Source organism: Phalacrocorax carbo, chromosome 6 (genome assembly GCF_963921805.1).
Source record: "Phalacrocorax carbo chromosome 6, bPhaCar2.1, whole genome shotgun sequence".
NCBI lineage: Eukaryota > Metazoa > Chordata > Aves > Suliformes > Phalacrocoracidae > Phalacrocorax > Phalacrocorax carbo.
The window spans coordinates 8220239-8245622 of NC_087518.1; the positions used below are offsets into that span (position 1 = coordinate 8220239).

Consider the following 25384-nt stretch of genomic DNA (forward strand, 5'->3'; position numbering starts at 1 on the left):
ATGGCCATGCCACGGGACAGGCAGCTGAGGAGCGTGGGTTTGGGACTGGACATCTTCAAAATCGCAGCATGCCTAAATAAATGAGATGTGCTCTAGAAATAAAGCTTGTAAGTCATGGATTTTGTGGGCTTGTGGAAAAGGGTAGGTACCTCATGCGTATCCACACATGTATGCTTATGCATATGAAAAAAAAAAAAATACATGTGTTCACACACACGTATCTATGTAAAGAGAACAAGGGAGTTTCTAATTACTTTCCAGTCCTGGTGTTTACCTTCTCAAACTCATGAGGTTTCAGAAATTTAATGTCTATGTACATATTTGTTTAAATATTAACAGAGATTTTCATCTAAGCATATGACTCCAACAGCTCGAGCTTTAGGAAAAACTCTTCATTTAATGAGCTTCAAAATAAAAATATTAGAACTGCTGACATACTTTCAACCATAGGTTAGATGGGTAATTGTCACACTAATTCTCAATCTCTTTATTATCTTATAGTCTTGGCATTACCATACGTATCCTACTACATAGTTAAATTTATATTGTTGTAGTAATTAAATAGATTTTATTAGCCTATATCTTCTTTATCGCTTCCAAAATCGATTCTTGTTTGAGATGCTGAAAATATGACTGAGACTTCAATTACGAGGAATTCTTTAGCATCCTGACCAAGAATAAGTAATAGAGGCTGATACAATTTAACATCTTTAGAGCACCTAGAACTGAAATTCTTGTTAATGGCAGTAATATGCTATGCCTCATTATGTTTTGCCAGTGCCAGTGGGTTAATAATGCCTGAGATGGTCTCTTGACAGCATCGCTTTCTTAACATTAGCATTGAACATTAGCATTAGAAACATGGTATTTTTCACTGTATTTGGTAGTTACCAAACTTGATTTATGGCAGGGCTATATTCCTGCAGTGTAAATTATTCGCTCGCTTAAAGCTGGTATTGCATAGCTAATTTTTTTGCTAGTGCAGTGACACTCTTGTTATGCAAATCACGATGATGAGCAGAAAAGTTGGACAGGGACAGGGTAGGGGTTTTTTTCTTGATGGTGCTCCTTATGGCTGTGTGAAGCCTTGCTCCTCTTGCTGCAAATTACTCTGGCATGTTTTCTTGTTCTTTCTCCAGTGTGGAAAAGACAAAGTTCCATCTACTTTTTTGGACAGTATTTGTCCTTTATTAGAAATTCTTTGGCAATGAATTATACAGAATCAAGGGGATTGCTTTGTCACCACCAACTTCCCCTCCCCTGTCCCCTGGCGACACTAATGGCCATTAGTGTTAATTATTTAGAGTTCCTTGTTTTTCACACATAAATAAGACATCAGTGTGCCACGCCAGGTATATGGTTGTGTACCCCCTGACTGCAGTACTTTACCCCTCATCTTTCAAACTTTCTGTGTTCTTTGATACAGCCTTGGGTTTTCATTCAGCGCAGCGTAAGCAGCACTGTTTAGAAAGCTTGTTATTTTCATTTTTTCCAGACAGGAACATTTTCTCTGTAAATGTGAACCTTGTGACACAGTCTGAAATGTTTCTGTTCTTGTGTTTTTATTCATCTCCTGCTAATTTTCAGCTGTTGTGCATTCTGGGCTGCAGACCATGTAATGGCAAAACCAAATGGATAACCTTTTCACCTAGGCTCACCTGTAGCTTTTTTTGGTGTTGGATGTTGATGGTCTACAGGGTGTCCTGATTGGAAGTATTAAGCAGTCATGAGAAGTAAAGACCTAGATACAGTAGTTCTTCCCTTTCATGTGGAAAAACGCCCCAAAACTGAAAAATGTTCAGCACTAGCCACAATATTGTAAGCAATAAATAAGATGATACATCTGGCATCTAGCAATTTCAAGCGCCTTTGTCCTATGGGTGGATTATGCAAACTGGTACTGAATTGTTCCAACTTCAGTTGAAATGCCATTGAAATATATACTTTTCTTTTTGTCATGGAGGGGGAAGTGTTCACGCCAACTGGCCTTCACATAACTGAGCTGTTCGGGTGGGTTGATGGGATGACTCCTGTGGTGCCTAGAGATAGGTCTTCCTTAAGATTCAACTTCTGATCATTTTGATCCAGTGTCTCTAAAACACAGGGCTGTAGGACAGGGCATGATGTGTCTGGTGTCCATCTAGGTAATTTTTGAGCGTTTGTGGCCTTCTGAGCTCACACCAGAGTTGGGTCCAGGCTATGGTATGGTTTTGTAGTCACACATTGCATTCGATATATGCTCATCAAAACAGAATTTGCCATGTGTCGTGATCTTCCCATGTTACTTTTGTCACGTAAAGATTTGAGAAAATGTTCTTGTAATAACCAAAGACCACTGTGTGTTAGAAACAGCAACACCTGGGGTCACGGTGTTGTCCCACGGGTTATTCCATGAAGTTATCCTAGGCAGGGTTAGGAGGCTGACAGCTTCTCAGCTCCAAAAGTTTTACCACACAAGACTGCAAAATTACCTCACGCCAAATGATATGAAATAACCTGGGTTGTGGCCTTACTTCATGGACCGCATCACTTGCAACGTAATGCAGTGTCACGCAACAGAAACACTGCTCCTGATGGGCAATGCCATCAAGAGTGCTGAAGTCATGGTACAAAACTTGCTTAATGATTTGCGTTCTTTCCCCTATGTTACAAAACGTAGCTGAGCAGATGGATGCAGCCAGCTGTACACAGAGCTTTAGGGAGTACTGGGGAGAAAAGAGAGAGGGTTTTGTTAAGATAAATGTAATAATCTCTGTGATAATTAGTTTAATTTAGATCCCTGCATCTGACTCATTTTTGACTAACCTTGTATGAAGCCTTTCTTGCCTTGCTGACGAGTCTGTGAATTTAGTTTGATTACAATCCTTTTTTTTGTGCTTGCGGATTGCTCACTGATCACTGATATTTTTCATTAAGCAGTTGCTTTATTACATTGTTTTTTAGAGGGGAGTAATTTGTGCTTTCTAATTAATTTAATTCCAGGCACATTTAGTAAGCAGCAACAATGAGCCCATTCAAGGGGTTTTAGGTCATATTGACATTGTTTACCAGATGTGCTCATTTGTTTTAAAACACTGTTAACTCTGTGGTGACAACAGACCCATTCGGTTGCGTGACTCTTCCACTGTCCCTAATCTGCACCTCCAAGACCCCCCAAAATTAGAAGATGCATTTCAAGTACTGGTGAGAGATGTCCATAGGCATTGAATCGGTGAGGAATTGTATTTCAAGCAGTGTCGATATAATCTGTTACTATTCCATTATCAGATTTAAGGGCAGGACAGTAGAGAAGCCTTTTGGCTTCTCTTAGCCAGGGATGTGAATATCATTACTCCAACCACTAAAAAACTGGACAATGCCAAAGAGATGCAAACTGGGTGTTAAGTCCATGCTTGGCCCGTTTACCTCTGAAAAACTTGCAGTGAGGCTTCAGGAGAGAACGGAGCAGCTGGGCAGATGAGCATACCAAGCAAGGCATGGCATGAGCAGTGGCCTGAGCAGTGGTGGGTCATGGTTAATGTAATCAAAAGGTGAATGTTGTCATTCATAGTTGTCACCATCCCAAACTCATAGCCAAAGGCAATTGTTTTTGCCAGAAGCTTTTTGATAAAGCTCAGCGTTTTCTTGCTAGTGATGCTCCCAGGATTTGGGGGTTATTCAAGCACTTTGTGTTCATTGCTGTTAAATGCTGTATCCATTCCATCATCTGAGCATGAAAACTACATATGATACATATCATTTGCTCATTTGGCCTGCTGCGTCAAGAACTGGAGTTTTAAAATGAGGCCCTAATTAGATGAATAAATAACATTTTTACAGAAAAATGTACAGGCACATTATTCCCCTGGCTATAAGGTTGTCCTGTGAAAAACTACCAACATTTTTTAACATGTTCTGCAGTCACTTATTTTGGTAAAAAGTCAATTACTGCTTGTTCTGCAGCAAAGCCTGGCACAGAGCAGTGACACTGTAAGATTCATCAGCCTCTGAAGGACCCACCAAACAATGGCCTTGATGTGTTTTACATTATTTTTCAACTGTTTTCCATCTTTTTTGGATTGGAACAGCCAAAATTAATGACAAATGTTGAGGGAAAGGTTTGTTCAGTCATTCATACTTAGTAAATTTTAACGTTTAATGCTTGAGATGCAATAAATTGAATTCTGGTACAATTTTAACCAACAGCCCAGCTGCATCTCAGCTCTATTTTTTGCAGTGAACATTTAAATTGCTGTAATGCCTTTTCTGGCTCATGTTTTTCTGTTAAGGGTGCGTGCGTGCATGGGGATCTGTTTTACCTATTGATTTAATAGGAAGGAGCATCTCTTGGAAAGGGAGAGTAAACGTGTGTGCATGCATGTGGAAGGGGAGAGAGAGGGAGGGAGAATCTCTATCTGTGCGTTTATCTCTGTGATAAATGATGCCTGTTAAAAATGTGACTTGCCATGAACATTATTAGTGCTTTCCTCTTTAAGTGTATTATACAAACACAGTCACCGTCAGCAGAAATGAAGCTGCAGTCTTGCTTGTTTAGTTCAAACAGTTTTGATGTTTCATTGTCCCTCGATCAATCAGTGCCTGGAGGGGTATCAGCTATTGGCTGGGAATGCATCAGAGTGACATGCAGAGCACAGATATTCCTCAAAAGCTGGAAATATCCCATTTAAAATACTCATTAGTGTTCGCATCCCAGTCTGTGAGCAGGCAGCAAAGTGAGCTCTGTTTATCATTTTTAATTGTGGTTCTTTTCTATTCAGAACTAACGTCTCCCAAATTACCTTAAAATGAGCTTCTTCCCAGACAGATTTGTAATTCACTTGCATCACTTATTTTATTCTCTATGTAAAAGTTAGATGAGGGCATGGGTTTTAGCACAAACAAAATGCATAAAGTAGAAAACATAATGCGGCATAAATGCCACATAAATCACATCCTAAAGACAAAAGCAGATTTCAAACATCTGAATTACTGAGCACTTAATGTGGAGTGTAATATTCTGTTTTGGTTTATGTTTGTTTTCTGGAGTGCCACACAGAGAAAAATATGGGGAATTCCCTCTCCTCCAACACTGGAGGAAAAGGAAGGTGATTTGCAAAATGCCCAGGAAAGAGCTTTTCCTGCTTTGTAGGTAAATCACTAGCCAAGTGTCTCCTTTGCTGCTGGGAATTGAGCTATATGCAGGAGTAGTCAACAGAAATCCCAGTTGAGTTCTCTTGCTCCTGACAGAGTGAGTAAAGGGCTGCTCCAAAATGCAAAATTGTCCTTGAAAAAACCTCCTCTGGTGCACTCCCAGTTGTTTCTGCCTTTGCATCGACTGTGACCTGTGTAAGCCCCCCTTCCCCAAGCTCCCTAGCATCCCCCCTCAAGGGTCAGGACATTTGCAGCACTGTTGTTAAGCTTCAGCTCTCTGAAATTGTAGCGAACAGATAAAATCTCTAGCTTCAAAGATTTACACTTAGGATGGACGGGAAGGAAAACATGTGTTTTCTCAGTAACATTCACATTTTTAGGGATAAAAGCTTATTCCTCTCCATGCTTTTATTTGCCTTTGCCCAGCCTGTGCCTCCCGGCTCAAGCCAATGCACATTTTCCTTTCAAAAATCAATTTCTAGAGAAATACTTTTCAAAAAAATCAACCTGTTTCCCCTGCGCCACCACTATTGGTCCGATAAAATCGCCGAGCCGATCGCGTCAAAAGGAAATAGCCTCAGCTTAATTGTAAGCTAAGTCTCCCATAATCCAGGGGAGCATTTGAGATTCTGCCCAAGCGCTGGGTTTCAGCGGCCGCTGAGGGCTGTGGGTTTCTCTCCCAGCCTCCCCGCTGCTGCAGCACAAGTCAGCATAGCTAATGCAGATAGAGCTCTCCCCCCGCTCCCTCTTCCCTGCTCCCGTCTCTCGCTCGCTCTCCCTCTCCCTGTGCTTTGATTCGATATGAACAGACTGGTAACTCCGATGTGAGAGCGAAAGCTGACATAACTCTGCAGATGGCTACGTTCGGATGATACACCTAGGGATTTTTCTTTAAGGGAAGGTAACGTTTAGATGCTAATGTTTATTTTTCCCTTGTTGCCATTTTTCAGGACTGCCGGTCCCAAAGAAGAGCCCAAAGTCGGTAAGCACTTTTCAGCTACTATTTTTGTCTGTTTGTCTGCTTTGAAGGAGAAAGGCATGAGTTCGGGTTGTTTCCTTTGTGGGTCTCGATTGTTTTAAGTTGTCTTTCTGTTGCAACCATGATTACCTTGCACGGCTCCTGCTGCATGGGGAGATGAAAGAGGAATGCAGTACAGAAGAGGGACTTGTTTGCAAATAAAGCCTCGGGTTTACAGATCCTCTTCCCCGACAGATGAGCTTCTCTGTCATTTAACTTACCAAAAAAAACCCCTATTGTTTCCTTTTGGAAAGATGGGAGGCTCCACCTTCTTGCCAAATAGCAATTCCTCTTGAGTGCTCATAGGCACCAACCTTTTCCATTAACTCCCTGAGTTTTCACGAGTACCCTCAGCTGAATTATTAACCGAATGGGCAAGCATGCACCTTGTTGAGAGAGACAAAGCATGAACGGAGCATGACTACAGTTCCCGGGGAATACAGTTAGCTGTCCGAGTGCTTGCTCTGGAGGCATTTTCGTACTGAGCAGGGTTGTGCTGCAGGTGTGAGATTCCTTATTTGAAAAAAAAACACAACAGAATATTATTTTCTTGTCCCTTCTGATCCTATTTCCATGTAAAGCTGTTACCTGGATGACATGTTAGTTAATAGCGTGGAAGCCATGATCTAAAGTATCATTAAAGCTCCGTGCATGATATTGTGGATGTGGAAGAAATTAATGTGCTATTTGTATGCAACAAAAAGAAATATTTTCTTTTTAAAGAAAGCGGAATACTTAAAGCCTGAAAGTTTCCAGTTATCTATTAAGGGGAGGGGAAAAAAAGATAATTCTCTCCCAATAGCTTTGGGGAAGCAGAGCGAGTGAGGTCTTCACCGTGTTGTAAGACGGTGCAAAACTTCACCGACAGTCCCTGATGGGTGCCAAAAACTGCAGCTGGGCACAGCCGACCTCTCTGCAAGCCTGGGCAAGAGTTTTATGAAGGGGCTGAGCAGAAGGCTCCTGCTTTTAATACGAGTTCTCTGTTCATCCAAAATAAAGCCCTGAAATAATTAATGTGATTCTGATGGCTTAGGGCAGCGCTGATTAAAGTCACGTGAGCCCGGGCCTCTACCATTGTCAGCTCGCATTAATGTTGAGAGGCAGAAGTGTGGGGTGTGCTCCCTCGCAGATCACAGGCATGTCAGACCCTGCGCGCTCACTTCTGTCATACGCTGAGATTATTTCTGCCCTCGGTGAAACAGAAGCAAGTGTGTAAAATACGTACGCATCTGGCACATTCCTTTTCTCTGCCTGCACGTTTTTCCCCAGTTGGAGTAGGAGCGGCTGCAGTCGATCCGGACTCTGACTCCTGTCATTAAACCAGCCCCAATCATTGAGTCTCGGTCTGTTCAAAGCATGGAGGCTGCCATGTGGAGGCTCCTGCTTTGCCACATGCACATTCAGCATCAGGTAAAGGGGGATCCTGCTGTGTGGGACACCTCTCTGGTCAGCAGTGATGCGCCGTGAAAATCTGAGCAGCATCTAAATCATCCATGTCAGGATAATCCTGCCTCGGTGAACAAAGAGTCTGCTTGCAAACAGGTGTAGCCCTGCAACAGCAGCTTTCTCCCTACTATTTAATTTGAGGAGCTGGTCGGCCCTGGGATAGCAGTCCCATTCTCTCGCGTGTCTTTCCCGAACCCCTCTCACCTTGCTTCACGGTCCTTCCAGTACTTTTTACTATGACCCTGTGAGGAGCTGTTGGCTCTAAAGCACAGGATTCACAAAAAGCAGAGCTTCCTACTCCCCCTGCCTGCACACCAGATCGTTTGCATCGGCAATTAGCAGCAATGTTTTACACTGCTGCATTGTGCGGCAGCTTTAATGACGGACCGCTCCTCGGAGGGGCAGAGCAGAACGCGTCGGAGCCGGCGCAGCTGCTCCTTCATTCCCAGGCATTGGTGACGGGCATGGGTTGAGCACAGAAACCTGGAGCAAAGTGCCTAGGGGGACCTGTACGCAGAGGAGGAAACTGTCCACGGGGATGGATTTACATGAACACCAGAGCTTGTGTGGCCAAGGAAATGGTCAAAAGCTAAAAGCAGTGGTATTGCTTAAGACCTTCCTTCCTTGGTTTAGTTGCAGGGCTGGTGCTTGGCTGTGGGGCAAGGGGAGCCCAGCCATCTTGGCCGTGAAGATTCCCACTTGCTCTTGTCCTGACTGGGGAGAGCCAGGCCTGCCCCGCTGGCACGTTCCCAGCTGGCACGTTCTCGCTGCGCCCTGCCCCGGCATTTCCTAGGGACGGCTTGCTGCACTTGCAGCTGTTGGGTGAATGTGGGTGCTGCCGGCTGAGCTGTGTGCCCATGGGCTGTCCGCAGCGCTGCACGGCGCCTGCGGGGCTTGGGTTGAGCATGCCGCCCACTTTCCCCTCTCTCTTTGCCTCACACAGAGGGAACGTTTTCCAGCACTCCTTGGTTAATAAATTAGCTGCAGTTAGAGGACAGCGTACATCCAGGACTGGAGCAGTTGGCCCAATCTTAACTTGTGCTCGTTCTTTGTTTCTTCTGCTGCATTGGAGAAAACACAGGCACAGATCTCCATCCTCTTCTGCTTCGCTCAGCGCAGTGACGAGCCCTCTCTTGTTACCTCGTATCCTTTCCCAGAGCCCAGACACACTCCCGATTTACTGCCAACAGCTGTCTCTTTCTCAAACAAGCCCTATTTTTAGCTACCAGCCCCAATCCCATATTCCCAAAAGGCTGATTTCAGGCTGTTGGATACCTCCCGGCTGGGAGGAGGTGTTCTAGTTCCTTGGAGAGGTTTGTTAGTGCTGGGGCTGGGACACCATCTGGGAATATTTTTCTGCCTTGAGCTTAGTTTTCCTGGGCTGTGTTTTTCAGCCTGTGTGTATCTTCTGATGAACTTTGCTCTTCTTCACAGTTTTTAAGGAGAGTTTTTCAACCTCGGTGGAAGAGCCAAACTAGTAAAAAAAAATAAGTTTCCAGCCATATGTGGGACTGGGCACTTCCAAGTCCTTTCTTTCCCTTTTCCTGCACCAAGCATATGCTCACAGCAGTTCTATATGTTGCTCGTTTGTTTTCAGTTTCCCATTGATTCTTCTCTAGATGAAAATGGATAACATTTTTTGTGTTGACCGTCTGGCGATATAAATTTTCAGTGTGCAAGTTCTCTAGTATAGCAACTTCCCCTGTAATTATCCTGGTATAACATGGATGAAAACAAACGTCTTTTTTTCTTTTTTTTTTTTTTTCTCCCCATGTTGCTTGCATCAAAATACTCCACAAGGGGGCAAAGATTCCCATTTCCAGCTCAGTTTGCTGCTGCTGCCAGTACCAGCTTCTCCAAAATGCTCCAGAGCACAAAATCTGCAGCTAGATCATCAGAAGACAGGATCACTGCAGGGGGAAGAAAGTGCTAAGCTCTTCCAAAAATCTAATTTTTCTTTTCGGTGTAAATAAATACATAGTCAGCATAGCTGAATTGTAGCCAAATAATGCAGTTCACATGCACAGCCTGTCCCTGACAAGAGACTTGCCGTGTATTTCGGGTGGCAAGGCAGCACTTGGGGCTCTGCTGAAGCCCTGTTTTTGTGAGAAGAAGTAGGTTCCATAGCATGAGTGTTTGTACAACACATCCTTCTTCATCCAGAGAACATTTTTCCCCCGCCTTGAAATGCAGTGGGAGGAAACCACAGCAACTCTTCTTTCTTGCAGTTTAATGCCTGGAGAATCCCGTGCCAAAAAGCTTTGGTGTCCGTTTGTGCTGCAGGACATGCTCCCTGCCACTGTCGCCTCTTCTGCTGCGGGTTTCTCTCTGCCCAACACAGACATACACAACTGCTGCTAATAATTAGTGTCCCATCTCTGCCTGCAGCCACCTCTCAGCCATGTCATGGGCCTCGGTTGTTTTAGCAGTCACTGTAAAAAGTAACATTTAATTACTCGTTCATTTAGCATGAATGTGACAAACTGGTTTCCGCGATGCGGGTATCTGTAGCATTTTCTAGGCACTTGGAGCCTTTTGTAAGCAGTTTTCCTCCTGTCTCCTTTGGAAGCACAACAGCTTCAAGCTCCGGGGCTCACATCGCCTTTCCTGTTTTCTTCCCATAACCAGGGGACGATGTAGTGCTCAGTGTGGGCTCACTCAGTCTCTCTGCTGAGGGAGAAGCTGCCTTTCAGGTCAGCAAATGGAGTGCCTGTGGCTGAAAATGGGGGTTGCACAGTGGAGGGAAGAAATACTGGAAGGCTGATGTATGCCCAAACCCTGACTGCTGCTGCCCCCTCTTCTACAGCAATTGCCCCCACAGCCACACTCAGAAATCTGAGCCATGCTGATGTTCCTGCTCCTCACCCAGGCAACTAGAAAAGACTTTTTTGCCAATAGTATATTTTCCTCATCTTATATTTTGCAAGGATGAGCACTGCAAAGTTTCCACAAGGGCATAGGAAAGCTGGCACAGGCCATGCATCTCAGACCCAGGGCTTGGGTAGGGCATGAGAAGCTCCAGCTTTCCACATATTTATTTTGTCATGGCTGCAATACCGTAACCAAGGTGATTGTTTTTTCCCATCACCTGTATTTAAGTGTGCAATCTGCCTAAATGGACTCAAGGTAGTCACAGTAGTCTTGATTTCTAGCCACTTTTGGTAAAGAGTCTTTCTGGCAAGCTATTTGTGCTTATCAACAGCTCTGGAGAAGACCACAGGCTCTGGAGGGTCAGGGGTGCTCTTGCTGACTTGGGTAGCTCAGTGCCCCATGCTCTTGTAGCTACTGTCAGAAGTCAACACGATTCATCTGATCTGCTTTACTTCACACTGAAAAACATGATCAGCATCTCAGGGTGAGACCTGAACTGCCCGCTCAGCAGCAGTCTGTCACCAAACAGCCCTGTGCTCATCTGGCCCTGATTTAGCTGCTTTCCTGCCTGGGTTTGAGCTGAGTGAGCCGGGCAGTCAGACCCAGACCCAGAAGGATAGGCCCCAAAGCTTGGAATGAGGCAGGAGATAGAGACGCCATCCTTCCGTTGGTGTATCATCAGCTCAGATCTCTTGGGAAAGCTCCACCTTTGCACCAAGGCACAAACTTCTTCACCTGGGCAGCCCCCATTGCAGGAGCGCCACGGAGAGCACAGTGGTCAGAGCCCTGAAAGGCCTGGTGATGATGATGTGCTGAAGCTGCTACAGCACATGTAGAAGTTTAGCCCCAAACCTTTTTGGCCTTATCTGATGATGTGAAAGTCGATTAATATTGTCTTGAATTAATTTAATTACATATATTCATGTTTTCCATGACTGTGTTCCCCTTTCTCTACCCCTCTCTTCAACTCCTAAGTAGACATGTTTCAGGCTTTTTAAAAGAGTTATTGTTTGGAAAAACAACTGTTCCTCTGAAGAAGTTTTCCCCTATTTCTTGAAAAACGTCTGTGTACTTGCAATTGCAACTCTAGTTTAATTAGAGGTGGTTTTGCTTGAGATATGCTGACACTTCCATTTGCAACCCAAATACGAAACAGAATTCATAGGTTGTTCAATATTTAGACCTTTCATATCATAAAGTGAGAACACCTTTTTAAAGTTCAGACTTTGTTTCTTTTTAGATCAGAAAGTTTTCAAAGAGTTCTCAACGTTTCCCCAGGAGCTGAATAAAGCTTCACATTTTATTCCCTGTACTCCAACTTCTGTAAACCAGCTATTTCCAGTGAGATTGGCCTGAAGTTTCACAGGATGCTTGTAGTTATTTTAGTAGTTTGGCCAAACAAACAAAACAATCCAGATGGCTGGACTGAGAGTTATAAAGTGTTTTTTCTTTTTTTTTTTTATTTTATTTTTAAGTTACAAAGGAGTGATTATCCACAGCATAGATGTTTTAAAACTATTTAATTTAAAAACTGAAGGGCTATATGTGAATTAGCTTCTTTTACCACTTAAAAACCTAAAAATGTTTTAAATTGGTTCAGATATTTGTATTTGAAAGTCTGCAGATGAGTAATCACAGCACACATGCTTTGTTCAAAATTGCTTTAAAGGACAAAGGCAATTTCACGTTCTAGTCGATCAAGATACCATTTTTAAAAATGCTGGTAGTGGATCAACAACTTGAATGTAAGACTGAGGAGTCAAAGTTATTTGGGCTGCTGGAGCTGGTTTTTTTCTCAGTGTAAACCTAAAAATATGTGCAACTTCAAAAAAAAATTATTGTTAAGACTGACAAAGAAGGCACTTCTGTATGGCAACTTTCTCCTCTGTAACTAATTCAGTCCTGCTATGATGGAGCATTGTCCACCTGGGGTTTTGCTTTCAGAGTGTAGGAGGGGGTCCCCAGACCTGTGTGCACTTTGGCCCCCCTGTGCTGATCTGCTCTGTGTTTGCTGCTGGCTTTTCTCCCAACCCCTGCTTGGTTTTCTGTGGAGAAGTCCCTGAAAGCAGAGACTCCTGTTGCAATGTTTTTGGGTACCCCTTGCCAGCAGGAGTCTTCACATTTCTGTCTGAGGTTTCTTGGTACGAGTTGGCTAACCCCTTTTAGCCAGGATATTGTGGATGTTGTAAAAAAACCTGTAGGATGCTATTTTTCTGGCCACCCTCTGCATCACAGCAGCTCCAGGAATGTGCCAGTTCCCTGTGCCGGAGCAGGTGGGAGATTGGACTCGACCTTGATGCCAAACCAAGGTCATCTCAAAAGAGCGTTAAAAAGCATTTGCTGTACAGTCTGGGGAGCTCTTGTTGAGGGAGGATTTTGCTGAGTATTGAGTAGTACAAATCCTGGCAATGCAAATGTGACTTGCTTCATTCAAGCACACCATTGTGAATTTGAGTTAAGAATTATGTACCCTGCTTAGCTAAATATTGAGCAGGCAGAGCTCCTGACATGCTGCTTTTGAATAAGCCTTGGACTTAGGCAGACATGTTTTTTCCTGTTTTAATATGCTCAATTAAAACAAGGAAATCAAACTGCAAATACACATTTTCACGTTTGTGAAGGTCTGCTGTAATCCTGTGGATGCTCTCGGAAGCAGAGACATGAAAGTGGTACTGTGTCGTCCACCCACTTGTGGTGTGGGGGTTGCAAGAGCTGCAGAGCAGAAGTGATCTTTCGTAGTAAGGGCTGTGCTTGCATCTGTTTCAGAGGGACTGTTTAAGTTTTCACAGTGAAATCTGGTAGTTTTCCCTTTTCCTTGCAGGCTCAAGTTAGACCATAATGTTATCTGAGTAGAAGGTTGTTGAGTTTTTCTGCCTTAACGTAGGAAAAAATAAGTGCACTGAAACTAGTAACCTATAATGAGATTTAGATTTGTTTCATGTGTGAGATGGAGAACTGCATATTTTTTTATGATAAATTATTTTGCTTTGCATATCTCTTTCTGTCAGTGTGCCTATCAAAATCTGTCATCAGGGAATGTAACTGTACCCAGCATTAACCGGTGGCAGCAAAACTGTGATTTATATACTTACTTATGTGCAAGCAGAAACCCTGATCAAAGAAGGGAGAAAAATTGATGGAAAACACCCACTCAAAGACCAATAACCGTCTGTTCTTTCTCTTTCCACTCGCTTTCTTCCTTACAGCAACCACTTGAAAGGAAAGACAGCCAAAACAGTTCTCAGCATAGCGTCTCCAGCCACCGCAGCGGGCACACCGCTTCCCCTGTTCACAGCACGCAGGTGCTGCCGGACTACATCGCCGCAGAGGCGCCGGCTGCGGATCAACCGGACAGTTCTGGGCAGAAAAAGCCAGATCCATTCAAAATCTGGGCCCAGTCCAGGAGCATGTATGAAAGCCGACGTGAGTATGAAGCAGGTGTGGTTGCTAAGGCTACAGCTCTGGCAGCTGCTCTCTGTATATTTTCTTTGCGAAGAACTGAGTCTTTTAGATTTATGTTGAAAATATAAGGCTTCAGTTTGTTATTTTGGTATCTGTCAATATCTGCTTGATAGAGGTGCAGTTTCCTCTCTGACGAGAAATGAATTTAGATCATCTCTAGGAAAGGACAAGTAGACCAAAGCTTAATATGAAAACTCCCTTTAAAATTTAATACTATCTTCTCCCCTATTTTTTTTTATTTTGCTTTTAAATTAGGCTGAAGGAGAATTTCCAAGTTTGTTATCCAGATCCTAAACTCTTTTTTGAGGTTAAGAGTCATTGTCATGTATAGGAATTTCAGTAAGGAGGGGAAGTATTTAGTTTGCTGAAATTCTTATCAGATGCTTTCCAGTGTCACCCTGGGGAGGAAAAAATCCAGCTGAGCCATTTTACTTTGACCAGAGTGGTCACTTTAACAATACAGATATCAAATGCGTATTCTAAGTGGCTTTTATGGCAGTTAATAATCTGCACAGTTGGCTAATAGTTCAGCAGGGCTTTGTCACTGCTCCAAGACTATAAATAGGGTTTCAATCAGTTTCTTCTCTGTAAACAAAATAAACAGGCTGGCTTTGCTTTAATTGCACTGCTGAAGATGATAGAATCAGTAAAAGCTTCTTAAAGAAAGAGTTAAGAGTATTAGGTTCATTTTTAAAAGCAATAGTTACTTTAGTTACGGAAAAGGGAGCTTCAAAGTCTTGGTGCTGTAAGAATATCACCTGGATTTTGCTGTGCTAACTGGAAATTGGTAAAGCCACTATGAAATGAACGTTATCCCCGAATGAAAAATGGTAGGGCTGTTTTTTTCTGACCAAATGAATCACTTTGAAATCTTATGTCCTGGAAAAATTAAATCATGAGTCACAGTTTCTTGGCTGAAGATGCATCTCTTTGGATTGAATGTCTCAGCAATGCAGTTTGTAGGTGTCTCAGCTTCTGTGCACCACTTCCTTCCCTTCCCAGGGATTCGGTGTACTGACCCTGCAGGTTCTTGGGCCAGGTCATGCTGATCTACCGAGAAGCGCAGTGACGGAACTTGCACATGCGTCTCATTGAAATAGGAAAAAGGAGCAAAAGCTGAGGGACAGTGATGCTTCAGCCCCGCAGAGCTGTGGGCAGAGCTCCTCCTTCTCCTGCCTGCATGGACAAGGCTGAGGCTGTCCCATGGCACCAGCATCGCCTTTGCTCAGCTCACGTAGTTCCTGTAGGCACCGTGCTGGCATTGCTTCTGACTCCCTGCAGCTACTTAGCTAATTTCTAATTAACTGTTTAACTCATACTAATTAGTCATTAGTATCAGCTTAGCAGCCCTAACTCCTGGCTGTCTTTCCCAATAAATCCCGAGGCTGAGCCAGAGAAATCCTGAAGTGTGCAGGCAGGCAGTCGCCCTTCTGTGTGGACCTCCAACACCATGTGCTAAATCTTCCCTTTCCTCGATGGCTGCGGGTATCTTATAGAGGGTTTATCCTTGTCTGTGATTAGAGCCCTTCCAGAGGCCTTTTCACTGTCTCTTGACCTGCTGGTTTCCCATACCCCAGCTCTCCCTGTGCCACAACCCTCTCTGCTTGGGCCTTTTGCTAGTCTGGGATCAGTTATCGCCCCTTCAGCTTCCCTGTCTCACCTTTCTATGGGCCAGCATCTCTATAGTGGGGCTGATCCTCTTCTGTTGCTTCAGTCCTTATCTGCTGCCTCTTCTATCAGGTGAGACCTACCTGTTTGAACATCAGTGCTTTTCTACCACCTTTTTGTCCCGTTGCCATTTCCTTTCCAGAAAGGTGTTTTCTGAGACTTCTTGGTTTCATCGATAGAGGGTTTTTGGAGAATGGCAGAAGTGTGATATGGTCATGTCTCCTTGTGAGCATGTGCCACTAAAAGTGCCCAAGAGCATATGAATTTCCGACCCTAAGCTGGAGTGAAACACATTCCCTAGGGATTAACCTGCACTCTTACTTCGTGACATGGCTTTGCTCTGCCTAATGAAAGGTGAAGAAAAACAGAAAAGATGTAGTCTAAGTGAAAAAGGCAGTTGGACATGCTCTGTCTCCTGTTGTGGTCTGATCCCCAAAGCATGACTGGTGGTTTTATTTAGAAGTCAGTGGTCAGCTCTTGCTCCTTCCCTCACCTTTCATCTCTCTCCCCAGTCTCACAAATGGAGACTGTGATTCACAGCTGAAACCCGGCACTTCACCTGCCCTGGGAGCTTGGGGTGAGCTACCGTGTTTCTTTCTCTGTGTTTGGTCTGCATCAAAAGTGGGAAATTGGTGGCTGCTCTGTTATGAACGTGAATCATCCGTTTGAGACTCACTTCCCAGTGTTGCCCAAGCACTGGCTATGTGCTCTTGGATCACTCGTAGGGAGCTCTGCTGACATGGAGCACCACAGACTGCGGGGTAGGCGAAACCGTTCCCTGGGCCTCCAGTTTCACTGTCTGTCTGCTCCACATGTGTTGTTCTTCGTGTTTTTACCCAGCTGCGGTTCAGTTTAACTCCAGTGCCTCCTTTGGCTGGCGGTGATATGGTCATATCATTGCTTGCTTCTTTGCTTGAGCACCCATTCCCTTCGGCTTTGGGATTGAAGTTGGCACATCCTCTCCCATGACATTCGTAGCTTTGGGTGCTAGGTGTGACTCTCTCTGCATCCTTCTGATGAAGTCGTGAGCTAAACTGAATGCATACCTGGTGTACAGCAGGAGGATGCCACCCTAGTGCCAGTGCTGAGATTGGCTGGTACAACCTGTAACTGGGGCTTTTGGTGGGTCCTAGAAGCCCCTGCTGCCCAAGGAGGCCCAGCTCAGCTCTCCCAGCTCTTCCTGCTGCCCAATCTGGGGCTTGCTCTCTGTTGATTCATGGCCTTAAGTTTTAATAAACCTGAAAAGGGTTGTAAAATGTTCTTTTGAGAGGCAGGGTTTTGAATCCCTAACATGTGGACTGAAAACCGGTGACAACCCTTCATGTCGAAGTATATGATGAAGTTAAGAAAGACAGAATTTTAGAGCATTAGATCATCTTCAGTGTTTTATTTCGTCCCATTTGTGAAATTGTTGAGTATAGAGAGAACATAGTGTAATTTTTCAAGTGCAGTTGACACCAAAAGATGAATTCATTAGCCTCAGCCCAGACAGAATTTTTTTTTTCATCTAAAAATAGTAATATAAAGGGGTTTCATTCAATATATGAATACACCATCTCCAGGATGTTTCTAAGTACTGAATCTATGACCACCTACTGCCTTTTCACTGTAAGTGCATCCCACTGTTACTAACATTAATAATAATAATGTAGACATGGAAAGCACAGAGGCAACGTTTAATTTTTCAGAATTGGTAAAATATGTTCTTCCTTTCTTTGAGTATTCTTTGGATCAGTATTTCATTAAAAAAAGACTATATTTGACTTGTATGACTTGTCTCACTGAAGCCATTGGTAGAGCAGAATTTGGTTCCAAAGCACCAGATAACTCATAATTTTGTAAATGCATGTATTTGGATGTGATTCTGTGATTTTTTTATTTACCCAATGCATCTTAATATCAGGAAGTAGTCGGATTCTGCGGAGGAGAGCCACAGACATTGCCTCTTCAGGGAAAGGAAAAAAAAAAATTAAGCTATAATTGATAACGCAAAGCTAAGCAATGGTTCAGTGACAGTGTCTGGACTCTGGTTGAGTGGCAGATGAGAACTTCAACTTTATTCATCAAATATGGGCTAAAGTTCCCTCACATACAGCCCCCCCTGGGTGAGGGGATCAGGCCTGCAAGGTGCTGAGTGCTTGGGCTCCAGTCCAAGGAAGCTCATTTTCAAGCTGTAAATCCAAAGGGACTTGGATGCTTTAAGGCTAAGGCTAAGGCTCTGCTCCAGTGTGGCCCAGAGTCACAGTTCTTTGCTGGATTAAGACTTTTGAGGCTTTGTGTTGAGTGAATCTGAAAACGGATCATTTGGCAGCGATAACAAATGCACTCTTTGCTGGTGCTAAGTTTTAGCCACCTGAGCTTGTCTTTATGGGTAACTCATTGCTGCTAGTGGGAGTTGTGTACATGAATCAGAGAGAAGCACAAACCCTTAAGGTTTAAACACTGAAGCGGTTCCAAGATCCAGGAATGATGTACGTGAAGAGCACTCGGTGAGAAAAATAGCAATTGAATAGTTTATCGCAATTCTGAAATCTTGCACTGTTTTATTGAAAATATATTTTTATAATATGATTTTTATTTTTCAATGTATTATTAAACTTCCTTAAAGATTAACACAATCTGTTGTCAAATTTTCCTCATGTGGCCTGATTGCTTTGCAAAATACGATATCCTACATATGGCCATCTGTCAAAACAGCAGTGACAAAATGAATTAATCTGAATTGCAGATGTGTTAATGAATCCCTTTGAAGGGCTTAAGCATTCAATTAAAAGTAAAGCAGAACACGACAGATAATTTTTAAAGCTTTTAAAATATTCTAAGTTATCATTAATATTTGAATTTTATTTTCAGGCACATAATTTATTTGGTAGGTTTTTCTCTCCCCAAATCTAATTAAAATAAAGAAAATAAAGTTTTGACCCCAGTGTGTAGCATTCACTCACCAGCAGTTACATAGAATTAAAAATATTTGCACAATGATACCAAACATTAGATACTTTTTTCCTAAAATAGAAAAGTACTCTCAGGAAATTGCAGCCGCCTTCTGATCACACTGCCTTTAAGGATGATAGTAAAAGCCCCTTGGTAGGGTTATGTCCTTTTATTATATTAATAGGAGACAAACAGTTACAGTCATACACCTGGGCACACAGATGTGTCCGTGCCCTCAGAGAATGTCTTGCTAAAAAAGACCACGGTACTTGCAGCGTGCTGCGTGAGCAGCGGAGGCTGCTGAGCTGTCACGGAGCTGGGTCGTGGGCAGACTTTGCTGGTGCTCGTCTGGCACCAGCCTGGTCCATGGCTCTGTCAAGGCATTGCACCTTCCCCAAACCTCAGTGGCAGGACTTGGTCATCTTGTCGAGAACATGCTGAAGCCATGTTTCAGAAGCTTTCCAAAGCAATGAATGATTAAAAGGGAAAGACAGGAAAAGTGGAATTCTCCTGCAGTGGCATAGCTTAGAAAACAGGGCTTTCCTGCAAATGTGGAATCTCATGAGATTTATGGCTAAATCACAGGACTTTTCAAAACTGAAACTCTCCATTGGCTTCAGTGAGGCTATTCACTCTTAACTTCAGACTTGTCCTTAGATGCTTTGCTGAATCTGGACCTTAAAACTTTTGTACTTTGCCAAGCTATGAGTCATTGAAAGTGCTGCTGCCTCAAATGAGCTAGTGACTAAAGCAAACTCATACTGATTTTTTTTTAATCCATCTTTTGTTGAAACTGATATCACACTGGGCAGAAGTTTTTTTATATATAACATGTAAGATAATTGTTAAAGTTTGTATAGGCAAGTTTGATTTCAATGACCTCTAATTAAGCACTGTGTTCATTGTTCATCACCTTGTATGTAGAATTTCTTTTAACATTAGAAAAAGATATTTCCATTTGGAAAATCAACTGTGTCGTGATGGTGGAAATTTTTTTGTAGAAAAGTCTTTTTAAGGTGTTCTCAAAAAGATTCTTCCTCTAAGGAGAAAAAAGAGTTCTTCAAATATACCTGCATGCCTGTGCATAAACATATAAATTCGTGTGTGTGTGTGTGTATTATATATCCACATGTACACAGGCATGTGCAAATAGATGTGAAAGTTAGAACTTTGTAATCCATAGTAGCTGTAACCTTAGCAATTTATGCATGAAAGCCTAACATGATCCATACAGTCAAAAATAATTAAATGAACTAACAAGAAAGCAGATACATTAAGCTTTGCAAATTTGTAAAATTAATATTACAGCTATGTCACCTTCGCCTGCAACTGGACTGAGCAAGGGTGAAAGAGAGAGAGAAATCAGTTCCACGAGTTTTGGAGAATGTAAGACTGTGCCGAGAATGTATCTGTGTCTTGTGATGTCTTGTTCTGGTGTCATTGCTGCTCTGTGGCGGGGGGCTCTTCATCACCAAGGGAGTCTGGCAGGGCCGTACGCCAAGGTTAGCCACGAAGGTGCAAAGTACTTGCTTTACTGTGTACTGGCTAGCAGCGGATTTTGTAGGCGGCGGTGGGGGGGTATCATGTTCCCATTTCGTTCATGAGTTTGCCTGTGTGGCTCATCAACAGGGCTGTAGCACTTGCCTCTCCTTCCATTCCTCCTCACAGCCTCAGCAAAACTCTTCTTACCGCTTTTGCGATGCTTTCCAAAGGGTCTGGTTTAATTCAGGACAAGCAGACTGGCAAGTTTTACCCACCTGGGCTACGTACATGTTTTTGACAGAAAGAGTCAGGCGTGCTTGAGATCAGGTCAAGGTGCAAAGATGCAATGAAAGACTCCTGGAGACCATTTTTCATTTGTTTTCAACAAAATTTCAGCACCGCTGTAAAATTTTCCCTTTAGGTAAGGAAAGTGACTCCTCTGAAGCGCTACTGAATAATGGAGAACCTAAAGTAATTCTCCAGAATGGAGAGCCTCAGGGGTCCCGCCTCAGCTCTATGGAAGCACAGAGGTGGTTGGGGTTTTCTGGGCCGTGCCAGTGAATCACCATATTGCAGAGTTGGCGCAAAAAGCAGTAACAGGAGTTTTGTTCGATTTGTACTCATGCTGTGTAAATGGGTGTTGTCTGTATGTTTGTTGTATCTGTGTTTCACCTCTCTGAAATCCTTCCAGCGGAAGGAGCATTACATGAATGAACTTCCTTCTTTGGGTATAGACTTGTCTTTTTTTGTTGCTTTGGTTTGACACCGCTGTTACACCTCGGCTTGCCGTTAGCTCCAGCGGCCGTTAATTGGCTAGCTGGTATGCGAACCAGGAACATAAGGCATCGATCAGTGAGACTGGAGAGTTGACAAATGGGAAGGTGTTGAGAGATGCCGAGGAAACGGGCCCACGCTGAAGCTCTCTGCAGAAGCCGTTTTGCCTCTGACAGATCCAACACGCACTATTAATTGGTTGGGGCCAGCCTTTGCCAAAAAAAGACTGCGAAGTGCTGGAGAGACGCTTCCGAATGTGTCTGCTCTTCACGTTCCCCCTCGCTGAAGGCAGTGACAAACACCAATTAATTGATTGTCTAAGTTCTGCTGTTGTGCCACACGTCTGTGCGGTGGCGAGCTGCCTTCAGCCAGCTCGCCTGAACAGATGAACCACACAGGCTTCCAGCATGTTCATCACCTGATTATTCTGTAATTGTATCTGGACAAAAATTAGCTTCTAGTTCAGTAAGGTAATGTGCATGGATCTTAAGCTTAGTTTATAACTGCAAGTAATCAAAATGAGAAAATATGATACATAAAATCAATGGCTGTAAACCGGTTTGAATGAAAATGTCAAAGCAGGCATCTGTGCCTTAGCACTCACCTGTTCTTTTAATTTTTAGTATTCTAGCTCTTAAAGTCATGTTATATTTTAAACCTGTTGATCTATTGAAGAGGAATCATCAGAGCTAGCCAAAAGTCTCAACACTGAAAAGCACCAGATGTCTAGACCCAAACCATTGTGCAACAGGCAGCAACGATGTAAAATGCAATTAGAGCCCAGTCTGACACTCACTGGTGTCAATGCAAAACAACCAGTTTATCTGCTCACAGATACAGAAAACTAGATTAATATCTTGCATCCTGTATCTGAGTATGCACTTATTTAAATTACATTCCTGAATGATATACTTTGGTTTAGATGATGATTCTTTACTAAAGATGTAGGCAGCTGACTTGTAAAGGAACAGCTTTCTTTATCATTAATTACAAATTTTGGGAGGGCATCATTACAAAATTAGTCTATGTTACAGATACTAACCAATAAATATTAAATGAACCTGAAGTTGTCTTCTGATATGATTTAATGTTAGCAATTAATTTTGCATTTTTAAAAAAGGGATGAAAGCAAGCATGAATAAGTTAATATAAAACATTACTGTTCAACTGCACTTCAAGGTTAATACTTCACTGTATGTAATATTCATTGTAAAAACCTTGCTGGTGTTTAATACTAATGAGTAGGTAAGGTTGAGCTTTTTAATGTTTCCAGGTGTTTTTGTCTGTTCAGTGGTTTTACAGAGCCCGTACATGAGCAAGTGGGAGTCAGGAGAGCTGCTTTGCTTTCAGTGGAGCCTTTCCATTTTCCACCAACTGGGGATCTGTCCCATAGTTATTTAAAGCAGTGTCAGTAGACAGATAGCAAACTGTGCTTCTGGAAGTTAATTAAACAGTAGAAGTCATAACAAGTAGCTCTTTTGTCTCCCATGGAAGAGGAGGCAGCTGTATTGTTTCTGGCAGAGTGATTCTGTGTTGTACACATTTATTTATTGATGATTTGGAAGAGGCTCTAGCACTGGGTAATGATGCTAGTATTGATGGAAGGAAATATTATAGTGATAAACAAATGGAAAGTCACAAATAGACACCTAGAAGGTAGAAGCCACCATATAATTTTTAGTAGTAATTTAAATAATAATCCTTTAGTATTTAAACCATAAATATTCTTAATTATGTCTAGAAATTCAAGATTGCCTCATTTAAAGAGTAAAACTGTGCAGCAGATCCCTCTACGTGTACATCAGACTAGTCCTGATTTGGATATAAAGGTGTGTGGTTTTGATTAAAAATGATAGTTTTCCTTCTTTCCTTTCAGTTCCAGATTACCAAGAGCAGGATATCTTTCTATGGAGAAAGGAAACCGGTTTTGGATTTAGGATTCTAGGTGGAAATGAGCCTGGAGAACCTGTGAGTACATCTAGAAGTGGTCGTGTTTTAACTTGCATCATCTTCCAGAATCATAGCAGGAGCATGTACAGATGTGCAGAACTGTGCCATGGCATCTCTATTAAAATAACTAGTAGGCTATGTATTTACATCCTGCAACTCCTCTCCACCCTCCCTTCAAAAAACAACCCAAAACTCCCATAAATGAAATGGGTTTGGCTTCCCCTACTATTCCCTGGTTTTGTGATAGCCCAAATGAAAACACATAGGTTGGAAGTTGCCTGGGCACTGAGGAAAGGGTGTCCTGGTCAAGTTTGCAAGTATTTTGATCCTGGAGTGTCAGGTTTTCTATTTGCTTAGTTCCCTCCTTGAATTTGCTTAACTTCTTTACCATAAATCCAGTGCCTGTGGAAGGTGTCAGGCTAAAAACACATGGTCTTTCCTGTGCTGCATCAGTCAAAGCTACATAGTGGCAGCATAAATTTCCACATATTTCCCTGCCAAAATTATTTTGCTCATTTGTGGAAAGAGAGGCCATGAATTCCTCTCATGTTAGAGTAACTCCACAGAACTCACTGAAGATAAAAGAAGGCTGAGTTAGTGGACAGTTGAGTGGTACGGAGCTTGTAAACCCTAGAGGCAACTGAAAGGATAACTCAATCTCAGCCTCCCTAACAAGACCCTCAGTGCTTTTAACCATCTTCCTCTCTGGTCACTGTCTGGTTGAACATATCTCCCAAGGCTGTCTGTCATTAGAGTGAATAGACTGCCTAAAGAAATAAGATGTCAATTTATTACAGTTTCATGATGTGGATTCACATGGAACTGCTTTCACAGGAGCAACTTTCCTGACCAGCAGACATTTGCCAACAATTTCCCTACTAAATTGGGTCTAACTACCAGTGCCCCTTGCTTCCAGCCGTTGAGCCTAGTTCTCATTTTTCCTTCCTTCCTTTCCTTCCTTTCCTTCCTTCCTTTCCTTCCTTCCTTTCCTTCCTTTCCTTCCTTTCCTTCCTTTCCTTCCTTTCCTTCCTTTCCTTCCTTTCCTTCCTTTCCTTCCCTTTCCTTCCCTTTCCTTCCCTTTCCTTCCCTTTCCTTCCCTTTCCTTCCCTTTCCTTCCTTTCCTTCCTTTCCTTCCTTTCCTTCCTTTCCTTCCTTTCCTTCCTTTCCTTCCCTTCCTTCCTTTCCTTCCTTTCCTTTCCTTCCCTTCCTTCCCTTCCTTCCTTTCCTTCCCTTCCTTCCTTTCCTTTCCTTCCCTTCCTTCCTTTCCTTCCCTTCCTTCCCTTTCCTTCCCTTTCCTTCCCTTTCCTTCCCTTTCCTTCCTTTCCTTCCTTTCCTTCCTTTCCTTCCTTTCCTTCCTTTCCTTCCCTTCCTTTCCTTCCTTTCCTTCCCTTCCTTCCTTTCCTTCCTTTCCTTTCCTTCCCTTCCTTCCCTTCCTTCCTTTCCTTCCCTTCCTTCCTTTCCTTTCCTTCCCTTCCTTCCCTTCCTTCCTTTCCTTCCCTTCCTTCCTTTCCTTCCCTTCCTTCCTTTCCTTCCTTTCCTTTCCTTTCCTTCCCTTCCTTCCTTTCCTTCCCTTCCTTTCCTTCCTTCCTTCCCTTCCCTTCCCTTCCCTTCCCTTCCCTTCCCTTCCCTTCCCTTCCCTTCCCTTCCCTTCCCTTCCCTTCCCTTCCCTTCCCTTCCCTTCCCTTCCCTTCCCTTCCCTTCCCTTCCCTTCCCTTCCCTTCCCTTCCCTTCCCTTCCCTTCCCTTCCCTTCCCTTTCCTTCCCTTCCTTCCTTTCCTTCCTTTCCTTCCCTTTCCTTCCCTTCCTTCCTTTCCTTCCTTTCCTTCCTTTCCTTCCTTTCCTTCCTTTCCTTCCTCCCTCCCTCCCTCCCTTCCTCCCCCCTCCCTCTCTTTCCTTCGTCTCTTTTCTCCTATTTGTGCTAATTCATCAGATATACATCGGTCACATTGTACCGCTGGGTGCTGCTGATGCTGACGGCCGCCTGAGATCGGGCGATGAACTGATCTGCGTGGATGGGACGCCTGTTGTCGGAAAATCGCACCAGCTTGTCGTCCAGCTTATGCAACAGGCAGCCAAACAAGGTCATGTCAATCTGACCGTCAGGCGCAAAGTGGTTTACACAGGTAGGCTGCAGTGTCACTCTGCAGGGGTAGATTTTCTTGCCAGACTCCATCTGTTCAGCAAAAAGTTTAAAGAACAAAAGCTCCTCCTTGTAATACTGGGAAAACTTGGGGGACGTGGTGTTATTCTTCCTCTTTTGGCTATTTTTAGTCTTTTTTTGTTCTTGATCAAATAAGTTTCAAATAATTTGTTTCCAGTCAAGACTCTTTCAATCTCAGTTGGCTTCTCCAGTCTTCTTGAAGGTTTCTGATAAAACAGGGAACTCTTCAGTTGCAACATACCATTTTTAGGTGGACTCATGCAGCAACAGACACTGTGCCTGACTGCCTGTGTCTTCTGTTTTCTTCCCAAAATAGCTGTGCTGCCTGGTAGCCAGCCTTGAACTGGGAGTGAGGGAGAAGAGGCTGAGTCCACAGGAGCAGAGGCGAGGGCAGAGAGCAAGTGAGGGCATTGGTGTCTGATGGCTAACGTCCCAGGCACAGGAGAAGCTTCAGCTGACCATGTAGTCAAACAGCTGCAGGATGCAAAA

General features: G+C 43.3%; 1 protein-coding gene across 27 annotated transcripts in view; it reads left to right on the forward strand.

Moving 5' to 3' along the window:
• Window positions 1-25384, forward strand: part of MAGI1 (membrane associated guanylate kinase, WW and PDZ domain containing 1) — a 360734-nt gene that overhangs the window by 314794 nt on the left and 20556 nt on the right. For 21 of the 27 annotated variants that reach the window (XM_064453525.1, XM_064453527.1, XM_064453528.1 and 18 more), the window contains 5 exons: window positions 6081-6112; window positions 13672-13888; window positions 19838-19915; window positions 22662-22753; window positions 24665-24857. In XM_064453525.1, the coding sequence (XP_064309595.1) occupies window positions 6081-6112; window positions 13672-13888; window positions 19838-19915; window positions 22662-22753; window positions 24665-24857 (612 nt within the window). The remainder of the gene's footprint in view (window positions 1-6080; window positions 6113-13671; window positions 13889-19837; window positions 19916-22661; window positions 22754-24664; window positions 24858-25384) is intronic. The other 6 variants (XM_064453533.1, XM_064453534.1, XM_064453549.1 and 3 more) reach the window with 1 other exon arrangement.